Source organism: Dermacentor variabilis, chromosome 7, assembly GCF_050947875.1.
Source record: "Dermacentor variabilis isolate Ectoservices chromosome 7, ASM5094787v1, whole genome shotgun sequence".
NCBI classification, from domain to species: domain Eukaryota; kingdom Metazoa; phylum Arthropoda; class Arachnida; order Ixodida; family Ixodidae; genus Dermacentor; species Dermacentor variabilis.
Window position 1 is genome coordinate 119,823,584 of NC_134574.1, and position 14,047 is coordinate 119,837,630.

At 44.5% G+C, this 14,047-nt stretch overlaps 1 protein-coding gene across 1 annotated transcript in view; it reads left to right on the top strand.

The window, feature by feature from the left end:
* The window catches only part of LOC142587839 (uncharacterized), a 40,248-nt gene that overhangs the window by 10,278 nt on the left and 15,923 nt on the right, over positions 1-14,047 (top strand). Inside the window, exons 3-5 of the mRNA XM_075699132.1 lie at positions 6,055-6,159; positions 12,637-12,809; positions 13,564-13,662. Coding sequence (XP_075555247.1) covers positions 6,055-6,159; positions 12,637-12,809; positions 13,564-13,662 — 377 coding nt within the window. The remainder of the gene's footprint in view (positions 1-6,054; positions 6,160-12,636; positions 12,810-13,563; positions 13,663-14,047) is intronic.

The following is a 14,047-nucleotide window of genomic DNA, read 5'->3' on the forward strand; positions in this document are numbered from 1 at the left end:
CTGTTAAAGAAAAAATCTCATCCTTTGAAGCAAGAAAGGGATTGTCATACCTTTCGCGAAGAAGTTATACCGATGTGACGCAGGTGGGGGCAGCGTCACAGAGGCCTCAGGAGTCCTCCGAGCCCACACACAGGGGTCCTGCAGTGACCCCCTCCCGCCCCCATGGTGAAAGCAGCCAATGCTGCTCCATCCTTTTCAAAGGCTCTGCATACACCAGTCCCGCAGGGCCCTAAAATCAAACGAACCCCAAGGCCCGAGACACCTGTCTAGGCGCCCAACTCTCGGTTCTCTAGCGCTTCAGAGAGAGCAATGGAGGTCGACCCAAAAGCCCTGGTGTCATCTATGCTGAAGGACAAGCACTGTCTCGAGCGTGGAAAGAGGGGCAAACTCCCAATCACCACGTTAAATAAGAAACTGATAACCTAAACGTTATCGCTCCTTTGTATTAACTTTCTCCAGATCTGTCACCTAACGTCTTATTCTCATTCACTTTTAATGTCACTTTTTACCTTTCAGTTTCAAAATGGCTTTTATTGTCTACTGGAATTGTAGAGGGCTCTTACACAACTTAGGTGACATCAAAGACATGTTAAGTAACTTCTTTCCTGTGGTCTTGTGCTTACAGGAAACAAACCTAGGCGAAAAACACAAAAGAAATGTTAAATGCTTCATTATTGTACAGCGACACCATACTCAGGTGAGCCGGCTTTCGAGTGGTGTAGCCATTGTTCTACTGGACGGTATTGCAGCTGGAGAAGTTTCCATTAACAGTCGCATAGAAGCTGTTGCTGTCAATGTTTCAGCGCACAAAACCATCACCATTTGTTCAGTATACATCCCACCGCATTTGCATTTTACAGTGAAAGATGTGGAGTTAATTTTAAACCAGCTACCTGAACTTTTTTAATAGCGGGTGATTTTAACGCACGTAACACGTTATGGGGTAGCAAAACAACTGACACCAGGGGACAAACATTTGAAGATTTTATCCTGACAAATAACATATGCCTTTTAAACACTGGTGCTGCAACCTACTGCTCCCCAAGCACAGGAGCTATAAGCTGTCTAGATCTGGCGCTGTGCTTTCCATCTCTGTTTACCGATTTTCAGTGGAGCATTATCAACAATTTCCATCTCTGTTTACCGATTTTCAGTGGAGCATTATCGACAATCCCTATGGTACTTACCACGTACCTGGTATGTATCATTAAAAAAAAAACATCTCCTTTCCCTGCAATACCATTAAGGTCACCCCGTCGGAAATTCCACCTAGCAGGCTAACCCCCTTTTCACTGAAAAGGCCAGTTGGATAACATATCAGCTGAGTTAACGATAGACGAAATGAATGAAAAGATTGCGGCTTGTATACTTGCTGTAGCAGAACATATAACCCCACAGTCCTCCGGCCTCTTGAGAAAAAAATTAAAACCTTGGTGGACGGATAAATGTATCGAAACTATAAAACTGCGAAACAAAGCACGGGGTATCTTTCGACGATATCCAACACATGATAACCTCCTCTCTTTCAAAAAAGCGAAAGCCAGCTACACACGCAGGTAAGCCAAAAAAGAGTCTTGGAAAAGCTACGTATCACGCATAAATAGCTCGATAACTTCCAAAAGAATGTGGGATCAGGTTCATAAGTTTAGAGGTGACTATGCTCCTTACACGATCCCCAAACTCTCGCCCCCAGGTATCCAAACAAACTTAAAATAAGAAGCAAACATATTAGGGCAGCATTTTCATAACATATCAAGCTCAATGAACTATTCTGCTACATTTCAAGGATATAAACAATCAGCAGAAAAACAAAAGCTTCCAACAACAGGAAGTTCTAAGAGCTCATATAATGCCCCCGTAACACTCCCAGAAATCAACAGAGTACTAACTACTGGCAAATAAACAGCACCTGGTCCGGACAGAGTACATTACACAATGCTCGCTCACCTATCCCCTGAAGCAGTTGAGACTTTGCTCCATTTTTTCAACATAATCTGGAAAATGGGAAAAATGCCAAATGAGTGGAAAAAGGCCATTAAAATCCCTTTCTTGAAAGCTGGAAAGCATCTAACAACAGCAACAAGCTACAGACCTATAGCACTCACAAGCTGTCTTGCGAAGTCTTATGAAGCTATTATGAACATCAGATTGACATACGTTCTCGAAACGAAGAACCTGCTGGATAATCATCAGTGTGGGTACAAGAAAGGTTCCTCTACAACAGATCGCCCAATCCGGCTAGAACACGAGATGCGTGCGGCCTTTTTCTACACAACCAATACTGTCTCACAGTTTTCTTTGAACTAGAAAAGGTGTACAACACAACATGGAGGTTTAGTATTTTAAGGGACATAGCGGATTTATGGATTCACAGTAGAATGCTTAAATGTCTAGCCGATTTCATGTCCGACCGAACATTCCAAGGGAGTTTAGGAATGGTGCTGTCACGCGTATTAATTCAGGAAAATGGTGTGCCAGAGGGTTATGTATTAAGCACAACATTGTTTGTGGTGAAAATGAACACAGTCAATAATGTAATTCCATCCTCTATAATGCACTCATTATATGTGGATGATCTACAAATTGCATGTTGTGCATCGAACTTGGCAACCTGTGAATGGCAAATCCAAATTGCATTAAACAAATTGACGCAGTGGGCTTCTGAAAATGGTTTTCGCTTCTCAAGTGGAAAAATTATTAGTGTTGTCTTTTCACAAAAAAGAGGCCTGCAATCAGATCCCCTCCTTAAGCTACAGGAAGACAGTCTACCACTAAAACAAGGACTCAAGTTTCTGGGTGTTCTGTTTGATAAAAAGTTGAACTTTTGTCGAGCACACAAATAGTCTTAAAATTAAAGCGAACAATCCACTTAACGTCCTGAAAGACCTGTGCCGGAAGCACTGGTGCTCTGACCGTAAATGCTTGCTACACATCTACCGCACTTTAGTATGTAGCATGTTAGACTATGGTAGCATCATATATCGTTCAACCAGACAGTCTTACATCAGACGACTCAATTGATAACCTTGGACTATGACTGGCAAATGGTGCTTACAGAAGATTGCCTGTCCAGAGTTTATACGTTGATTGTAGTGAGCCTCCTTTACAGCAGCACAGGACGCTACTAACCTTTTTTCTACGTACTCAGAATCCAGTGCTCATCACAATACATATGCTTCAACATTGTCACACAGTGCAACTCATGCTTACACTATACAAATAAACCAAACGTGATCAAGCCGCTTGTCGTGCGATATGAGGACTATTGTCGGGATTATTACATTCCTTGCAAAGTCCTCCAGGTTGCCAGAAAGCCGCAGCGTTTGGCCCTGGGGTACGATTTCGCATCGTTATTTGACTGGACATTGACACATTTAAAGAGAAGAGACACCCCACATGAACGCATTAAACAATAATTCTGTGCTCTTCATGGCAAATATAAAAACTACATTGACTTTTATACTGATGGCTTTAAAACAAAAGAACTCATGGGTTGGGGCTGTAATAGAAAATTAGGAAACAAGTATTCAATTACCACAGCATACCTAAGTATAAGCAATATGGACGGTAGTTAAAGGTAGTTAAAGGGCTGCTGAAATGGTTCAGACAAATTTTGTAGATGCATAGCGTACAGCTTAAGTAGAACATTCGCACCATAATTTAAGTGAAGCGTTACGTATTAATGGAACTACAAGTGATTACAAGTTACTCCTCCCTAGCCATGCTTTTCCTCCTCAACTCGTTCGCCGAGCGTTCGGGGCTAAGCTCCGCCTTCACTGGTTCTGCGTCACTATGCAACGTCACATCGTCCACTCCGTTTGTTTTGGATCCCGTCCCCGCCCGTGCAAAACCTCTCCGCTAGCCGTTTGGCCGTCGACCCCAAGCGAGAGCTATCGAAGCAGCATGCGTTGCGAGCATTCTGTCGCAGCGCCGAACGTGTCTGGTATTCCGGTAACCACACACTAGCGGAATGTTTCGACGGGACCGTGAAAGCATAAACTCAAGCTGATAAAGGAACTTTAGCGTAGATGTACGTGAGCTGCCTGATCGGTCTCCACGGTCCAGCCACCCATTGGCGCAGAGCTTAACCAGCCAAAGAAGGAGCTAATATTGTTTTAACCTAGTGTAAAACATTTTAAACATTTACAAAACAACGTGTTAACTTAAGTAGTTACACGCCTGCAAAAAATTTACACCAGCAGCAAAGAAGAATACATTTTGTTACTGCTACCGTGTCTGGTTGAGCTCTATGCCACCAGGTGGCTGCACCGTGCAGACCATTCACATTTGCGCTTCTGTTCATCCCACAAAACGACATGCAAGGGGACACGGCCAGGCCCTGTCCCCTTTGCGCTTGCGTTTACCCTAATATCGGACTCTCGAAACGTTATTGCGTTAGTAATCTTCCGGTGTAAAATGACGGCCGCAATTGCGCAAATCCTGGCGCTGATCGGATAGTGGAAGTCCGATGCCCTGCAGCCAGTCCGCTCGTCTACTGGCTTGCAGAGGCACACGATGACGCAGCTTGGCATATTGCCAGTCGCTACGTTTTGAGACCACAGCGCAACAAATTCGAATCATAGCGCTCGCGAAAAGACAAACCGACACTGCCGGCGGAGCTCTCGTCAAAGACATAGCCCGTTGTAACACAAGCAGACGACACTTGCTGTGTGCCAGAAGTGCTTAAGTGTACTGAAAAATTGTTCTTGTGCATTCTCTTTATGTTACTTTCTTTTTGTAAAAACAAACTAACATTCCAACTATTACGAACATCATTTGTTTACCATAAAGTTGGAAAAATGATCGATCACGCGCCCTGGTCAGCCAATCGGGTAGCTCGCCCCACTGACGTCATATGGGGGATTTACGTCATATTGGTAGGGGTGGCCTAAAATTCCACCATGCAGTGTGCTGCGATCGGCAGCGATGTGTGTTTTTAAAACCTTATAATTAATTACAGGCTTTATGTGGAGCACTTAGATGTGTCAATTAATGATCAGAAGGACCTACTCTAACGACTCAGCACGTTTGTAGAAAATCGTCAGAATCGTTTCAGGGTCCCTTTAAAAAGATCATCACTGACAAACACGAAAACACAGTCATACACACAGATTCATTAACCATACTCAAGGCTCTACAAGTGAAATCCGAATGTGAACCCCTATTAGGGGATATTTGAAAGACATTAATGTCAAACAAATACGGCAGATCAATTAGGTTTTGCTGGGTACCAAGCCATGTTGGGATACTGAGTAACGAAGCAGCGAATAGATGTGAATCAATGGCAGTGTACAAAAACATAAGCACAACACTTCCATGCAAAGATAGTATCAATGCAATTCGGAAGGCCTCGACGTCAAAATGGCAACACGAATAGGACCGTTATTTAAACAGCAAGCTACATCTTGCTAAGCCTGTAATTGGCGAGTAAAAGTCATGCAGTAGTCACCAGCAATGCTTCTATGAGGCGATCTTGTGTCGACTTCGGATTGGACGCACACATCTAATTCACAATTTTCTCCTTCGAGAGAAAGCCTGCCAAATTGCAAAAAATGCCTTGAACCTCTTAGTCATACACATCCTAATGACATCTCTACATATCGACGCACAGAGATGGCGGTTTTTACACAACCCCCTAGTGCCATTTACTCACCTGTTCGACATTTTAGAGAAAACTGGTTATTTACGCCAACTATAATGTAATGCAGGTTCACCTGCTCTAACGTTGTGTTTCCTTTTGTCTTGTGACTGACACAGCATGACCTTAGTTGCCTTTGTGCCATTAAACCCAAGTTAACCAGCCAACCAACCAAAGATTTCACAAATTTTCCAGCGGTTCCCTGGAGTATCCTGGGGCCCTTGTGTGTACTTCCTTACTTATGAGTAAAAAGAAAAGTTTGAAACAGTGACATACTTTAATCGCACTGTCATGTGCAATCTTGCTATAGTCCTTGAAAACATTCTTCCAGAGAGTTGGACTCCTTGAAATGAACCTTGATTTTTTTTTCCCACGAGGACTGCTGTAAACCACGCTGTGATATTGTGTGCTTACAGCGGAAGCAGAGACCCAAGTTTTGCTGAACCTGAGCCGGGTGCAACAGTACGATGCGTTCGTCGCCTTCCGTTCAGGCACCCGAGAGATCCACCTACCATATGCAGGTACAGTTGTTTTGGAACTTGGAAGGGCTTTCATATACTGGAGTGGACAAAACGATACAATATTCAGAATTTTTAGCCTTCTGTGCTAAACTGCTCGGAATTGCTGACTGGTATGGTAGCTTACCGGGTTTAGTGTCACGCTGCTGACAGAACATCACCTGTCCAGAGTTTATGCGTTGACTGTAATGAGCCTCCTTTACAGCAGCACAGAATGCTACAAACTTTTTCCTTTTTGCGAGGTCATTGGCTTGATTCGAGTCGCGGCGGCGGCCACATTTCGATAGGGGCTAAATGCAAAAATGCTCATTTACTTAAATTTCAACATGCATCAAAAAAACCCAAGTGGTCAAAATTCATTCGAAGTGTTTCATTACAGTGTGTCTGATATCAGATTGTGGTTTTGGCACATGAAAACCCTGAATTTAATTTCTATAGTAGATGCTGTGTTATGTGAGACTCTCGCTGGCCTCAGTCATTAGCCCCTTGAACACAAAATTCACACCACGTAGTGTAGCCATCATATAAGGTCGACTCTTTACAACAGACCCTGATAATCCGGCAAAAAATGTCTGTTTTATCCTAAGAACATGATGTCCAAAACTGGAGGCCACCGCCGAAACACCAAAAGATCATTGAACAGTTGCATGTTTTCACTACCGTCTGAACACCGCAAAACATCGTCAGATAGAAAAAGAAAGGGAACTATTCACGAACACATCCATGCGTACTTTCCACACGTTTGGCAGAAAAAGTTGCGTGCAGTGCACTGAGGGGCGCAGTCGGAGATTGTTATTTGAAGCATGCGTTCAATTTCATTGCGCGTGAGTGGCCTAGGCCACGCCAACTTCGTCCACCGCGCAATGTCAGTGAGGCCTGGGCCAATCGTGTGTGGCAAATTTGAATGCGCATATCCATAACTCTAATTCTAATGTAAATTAACATATTCATATCAACACACCTCTCACAATAATAACTTATTATAAATTGCCACTGGAATACACTGGGACATAGGGTTGGAGCACCAGAATGCCTCACTTCCGAAATTTTGGTCACAATGTCTAACAACATTGTTGCGATGAGTGAGTGACGAATGTCCGAAGTAACAAACAAACAAAAGCTCTTTGTTCACATTTGTATTGAAGAGAACTTGGTGATGAGAGATTGGCGGCCTCTCTTGAGGGTTGATGCAGTCAATTTGCGCCGCATTTCAGTCAGCTGCACCCCTTGAACGGAGCAGTCGTCTTACTGCTGCTGAAAGTATTCTTTCACTGTTTCGATGTGGTCAGTCACTTGCTGTGAAGTCAGCCTGTCCGCATGAGACTCATTTACTTGCCTGCTGTCATTGTCTGGTACAGCTCGGAATGGCCTTCAGTCACGGCTCTCACCTTCTCGTCCATCATTTGCTCGTTATCGACAACACCGTTGTCAAATGTGGCAAAGTCAGAGAAGCTCTCTGCTCCTAATGCCTCCCTGACCTGACGCCACGCTGATGGTTCATCATCCAGGACAGATGACTCCTCAAAGGCAGTCCCATCATTTCTCTGAAAACCTGCCTTCCTGAAGCAGGTTTTGATGATATCAGTTTTCAGCTTTTGCCAAATGCTTGCCGACACTTCGACTGGGAATCCGATGTCTATTTTCGATTCCCGACTACATTGCATGTCGAAGAGCAGGCGATCGACAAGGCCTGTACGGTAGGCAGTCTTCAGGGAGTGTACGACACGTTGATAGATTGGCTGGAGTACTGATGCCGTGTTTGGGGGAAGGTAAGCCAGCTCATTTGCTTCAAGCTTGGGTGGCTTCATGTGGCTTTAGCGGTTGTCCAAAAAAAAAGCAATACCTTCCTCTTCTGCTTGATCATTTGCCTATCAAACTGCTGCAGCCAGGTGTTGAAGAGGTCTGTCGTTATCCATGACTTTGTCTTATCAGTCCAGTCAACTGCCATATCCTTTACCTGCCACAAGGCGTGAGGCTGTTTTGATTTTCCAATAAACAGCAGTTTTCGTTTTTCTGTCTTGTCCATGTTGCAACAAAACAACACGGTCAAACGTTCCTTGGACTGCTTACCACCATGACAGTGGTTGCCGGGAACCACGTACGTTTTGTTTGGTTTTGCCTTATAAAACATACCACTTTTGCCTGCATTAAATCTGTCCTTGTCCTCGTATTCTCGTACCTGGCAAGAACCTTTGACAGCTCATTTGCTTTCCATTCGGAGACAACGTCCACACTTGCGCTGTTGCGCTCACCGCAGACTTGCATGAATGTCACATCGTGCCTTGCCTTGAAACGATCCAGCCATCCATCACTGAAAGTGACACCGCTGTGTCCGAGGAGTGTGGCTAGCTGTTCCACTCACTTCCCCAACAATAGTCCATTCACTGGAATATTGTGAGCTTGGGCATCACGCAGCCACATCAAAAGTGCGATCTCAACATTCGGGTGTGTTGCCTCACGTAGTCTCAAGTGCTTAGGATTAATTTCCCTCACACTTGCTTGCTGGCAAAGCCTTTCTTGTTCGTAATTGAACTAACGGTGTGCATTGATAGTCTCAATCGTTTTTGCAATGTCTGCCTGCTTTTCACCACATGCAACTGTATCCACTATCATAATCTTGTTGCTCGGTGAAATTTCCTTCCCTTTTTTATGATGACATTATCTCCGCATTTGCGGTCTAGCACAACTGACCAGCATGGGAACACTGTGCGGGATCAACATGCCCTCAGACTGGCTTGGCTAGAGGCTGGCTTGGCCAGAGGCCGCCAATGTTGCCAGCCACATTTTAAACTTGTCATGGCTTAGGCATGCAGACACCAGTATGGTCAAGTCTGTTGTTAGCCCGTATAGGCACGGCAAAAGTACATTTTATACGCCCAGTTTTGACGAAAATTGCTGCTAATTTCGTCAGCTGTAGCCAATAGTCCATTGTAACGCGATCCGTTGAAAGCGAACTTTGTTGTATTAATAAAATAGGTAGAGCAAACTAAGGTTAAAATATGGTCCATTATCTCCGAAAGTCTGCTGTATACGGGTTCGTTGTAGCAAATGTAGACTCTACACACACATCAGAATCGTGCACATTAGAATCGAATACGACCCTAAATCTGCGTTACAATATCGCCATCGACATTTCAAAATGGCCGCCTTGTACGTGTTTCAAGTCTAGCTGCCATAGCTTCCTCCATGTACTGCAGTACGTGTGCTTAGGCAGTGCTTCTTTTGGCTTAGGTTAGTGCATCGTCCGTCTTCCCATTTTCTGCGTTTGCTCTATCAGCACGAAAGTGCCGACTGCACAGACATGCCGAGTTCATCACGACGCCACATTTAAAAGGAAAGCGATTGCGTGTGCGGAGAGGGACGGAAATCAGGCCGGCATCACGGGCGTACGGAGTTCCCGAAACTTGCGTGCGGGACTGGCGCAAACAGGAGAAGCGTTCTACACCGGCCGCTGCTACGTATGGCGCGCCTGTGCAGCTGCTATCTTGAAAGCGATCTGTGACGGCAACAAGAGTTTACGTATCTAGGCACACTGCGCTGTTTTCTCATCGCTTAGTTGGCGTTGAAGCAAGAGGCCGCACGAAGGTCAATTCCCTTGTTCCTGCTATCGCATTTCCTCGCTCCAGCGTTTTGATAAAGGGTTCTTGCGGTCATCGAGTGAGACATGTTCATGCTTGCTTGTGTGCGCGTGACGCCATGCTTTTTAATTTAGCTAGTAAGCGAATGTTCAAAAGTTTCTACAGCCAATAAAATTACTATCCTTACCTGAACAAGGAACTAGCTTCCAAAGTTCTGCTTCAAATGCAATTTGTATTTGTTTCTAACCTGGCGTTAAGTAGTGCTTGTATGTCTTGTCCTTAATGTGCCCTTATTCCACTGTGCTACAGCGACATTTCTTTACTAGGTGGACATAAGCATTTGCTTTCAATGAAATGCTGTTACCTAGGAGTTCCTTGTTTGTACCTCATTGGGGTCATTTATTACTACAGCAATGCTCCGTAAAAGACAATGCATTACCGAGCTTTACAGTAAAACAAATTCTATTAGCTTAAAACAAATACGTTCACACTAGAACTATTTATTGCTGCTGTTAGCGCTTTATGACTGTCGCTAGTGCTGGAACATTTGTGGCTCACTTCGTTGGCTCAACCAGGAGCAGAGACATGAGACTGGGAGGAACAGGGCAGTAGCACAGTGTGAACAGCACCACTTGTTTGGCCACTGGAACATACTGTGTGCTTGAAGAATATGTTTGAGGGTGATGTATGCAGTAGAGCCTCGTTGATATGTTCCCGCTGTGCACGATTTCCTGGTGACTACAATAGCAATCGAAAACATCGAAAATGACCCAATAGAGTTATGCTTATTTTTTACCGGTTCCTACATTCCCGGAAGACATGGTCTTTCGGCACCAATGTTCAGTACATCGCCGAACTGTGATATTATGATACGTTTTCCTGCCGCTAGATCCCATGCAAACAAGGAAATGCGCGAGCCGCACACAATTGAGGACAGTAGCTGCCCACCGTAGCAGCTTCAATGCAATACTTGCCCGCCAATCTCACGTGAAAGCGCCGGTTCGCACTCATGCAGTTTCTCATTCTGATACCAACAAAACTCCTCTTGGGTTGTCGCATTCACAGCTATCGCCATCAACCCTATTGTGATAAGCATCTTCACCTATCTGTTTCACACGAAGTGGTGCCATTGGAAGGGCACTGCATGCTTTTAGTGGGCAATGGGCAATAACCCAAACTTGCTGCCATTCGCTACTGCAGGCGGCGAAATAGGAGCGCCATGTTTCAGCCTGGCAGCATCCAGTGTCACCCACCGGCACGATTTCGTTTTGGTTCCCTGTGGCTGTCTTAAAACACTACGCAATATGAAAACAGCAAAATGCGTGTTGGGCTGCTGCAGCCCCACCATCTCGACATGTTTCGGGTTCTCTGCACAATATTTCTCATTACGCAGATGGCAACCACAGTTGAGTCTGTCAAATCGTTTGTTACTGCTGTTCCTACGTTTTCTTGATTAGCGCGTTTTTTTTTCAAAAACGTACGAACGAGCTTCTACTGGTTGGGAAAAAACAGCCCAAGGACATGACACAGAGGGCCAGAAACAGAAACAACAAAGTGCTCAACTATCAACCATTGCTTTATTACGTGACCACTTCTTATGTACATAACAAAACGCAGGCCCAACCAGAAAAGCAAGCGTAAACTACGTTTGCAAGATTGTGTCTACCAAATATCAGGGTCTAAGACACAGAAGCTCTTTCTAATGCAGCTGTAGTGATGTTTCACTTAAACACTTGTCTCATTGCAGAATCATGTGGGCTGCCCACATCTCTCATTCCTTTGGTTCCCTGTACATTCATAAGGTATGGGGAAAATTAGTGTCTGTGTGGGCATGCCTGCTTATTTACTAAATATTGTGCATTGAGGTCATGGCCATTTTAAAGACTGCAGTTGTTTTCCGAAGTCCGAGCTTTTGCTATATCTTAACAATGTACCGGGAACAAAGCCTACATGATTTTGCAAAGAGTAGACAAGTGCGTAAGTGTGCCATAACTACAGCCGCATTAGAAAGAGCATCTTACGCCTCGATATTGTTGGTAGACAGAACCTCTGAAGCATAGCTTACCCTTGCCTTTCTGGTTGTGTCTGCACTTCGTTGCGTACATAAGGTGTGTACACGCAATATAAAGCAATGGCTGTTTGTTCAGCACTTGTCCTCTGTGTGTCTCGTCTTTGCGCTGTTTTTTTCTTTTACAATAAGCGATGTACTGAATATGAATAGCCCAAGTAAACACAATTTTGAGGGTTACAGAAGATTTGGACGCCATTTATGTTGCATCTTTCCTAATGCAACTTCAGCAGTTCCCAATTGGGTAGCAGTGCACCCCTGTGTGACACCGCTCATTAGAAGGCACCATTCAAGCGTCTTGGGGGTCTGTTCAAGTATCTCTCTAATGTTGGTGGAGATAAAGTAGGCATGAGATCTAACATGAGATGGGTCGTTACAGGTATCAACAGTTGTACTGTGTGGCAATAAAGCTTTTAATGAATAAAAGTGGTATATAGTAGATATAGGCAAATGCCACACTGCAATAGATGTAATATAACTTGATTAGATCAGGCAGGCTGAGTGACTACATTTGTTGCCACCTTGTCTCAAAGGGGATGCGATTGGGAATCATCATCTGGGATAGTACTTGTTGCTAGCATTTCTTATTTTCATATACTACATGAGGGGAGGCTCAAAAGACAAGTCACAAATGTGTCTTGAAAGATCCTTAGCCCCCGTTTACATGTTGACATGACAGCAAGTCTCGAGTTAATAAGATTGTACATTGTGCCTGATCTCTACAGCAAGCAAGAAACAATTAGCGGGTTGTTACGTATGTGCCAAGAAAGAAAGAGCAGAATAGTTACTGTGATAAGAGAACGTGCCTCACAGAGACTGTGTACATTTTTTCAGGTGTACAGCCTGGGATGCTCAGTCGCAAGCCAGCCAACCTGGAAGCAATGACGGCATTCGCCAAGGAAGTTGCTTGGGCTGTCAAGCCACGGTTTATCTACGGACAGGCACGATATCTGCTTCCAAGGCCGCTCAATGGAACGGCTTTAGACTTCATGGCCGGAGTGCGCAAGGTGGCAATTTTTTATCTGCACCCAAGTTGTAAATTCTTTAGTCGGACGCACGCTTACACATTGTCACATTGTAGTGGTAGTGAGGAACCAGGCAAGGCCAAAAAATGTGAGGCATGAATCTGACTCTTTATCATGTGAACTTGTACCCCCCCCCCTAAAATAAAAGTCACCCTCAAAGCATATGCTCGTCGTGAAAATCTGATCTACATGTCAAGTGATTTGGCTATTTTACATGAGTCATCATACACTCCAGTATAATCACTGGTGCTTGCATATGTTCCAGAATGTACACCACTATTCACATCACAATGCAATCTGATTAGACAAGATTTTTTCGCTATACAATCAGTGACAACATTCAGCAGTAATGTGATAGCTACTGCAATTGCTCCAAAAGGCAAATCGTGCTATGTTTTCACTAATGTGCTCCAAAAGGTGGTTCCTGCTACTCAAAAAGTAAAAGAAAAGAATAAATCTTGAGTTCGAGGCACTTTACTATCAGAAGCAACATCATCCATCAGATGCACTCACTGTGCACGCACATGGAGGAATAAAACGGTAGACACAAGTGCAGGGCTACTATGCGTTCAAAATGTGACAGCTCCATTGCTGAAGCTAGGGAGCACGAAATTTTCTAAGCGCTTTATGGAAAAGGGTTGTACTGCTACCGTGAAGCCTTTGTGCAGTGTGACTTTATCCTGGTTGCATCAAGTGGGTGTGCTGGCATGGTGAAATTCTTTGTCCCTATCCGCAGGTTCCGTTTTCCTTGTCTATCGGCCTCTGGGAAGAGCTTGGCGGCGCCGCAAGTACTGATTGCTTCCGGCAGCTGAATCCCGACAGCGTTTCGCTCAAGGTAATTCATATCTGGCTACACATCATGAGTTATAAGTCATCAGCACTAGCTGTATTTTCTACGAACTGTGGCAGTGAGAGCTGTTGTTTCTTGTCCTTGTGCCTGCATTGGCACTAACTCGGTGTGGATACGAATCCACGACGCATGCCATTAATGAAGCGGAAAGTCGTCAGCTCTCCAAAATGAAAACGTCGGATGTCCGCATGCACGAATACTCTACCTGTACCCATCTGCAGTGCTTTAGCATGCGCACCAAACAAAACAAGTGGCCACTGCTGCTGTCCAGGCTGCGCTAAATAATGCAAAGCGTCTAAATGTACGCATACCTGCCAAGTTTCCCGGATTATCCAAGGGGCTGCTAGATTTGGACCATTTCTTCCGGTTG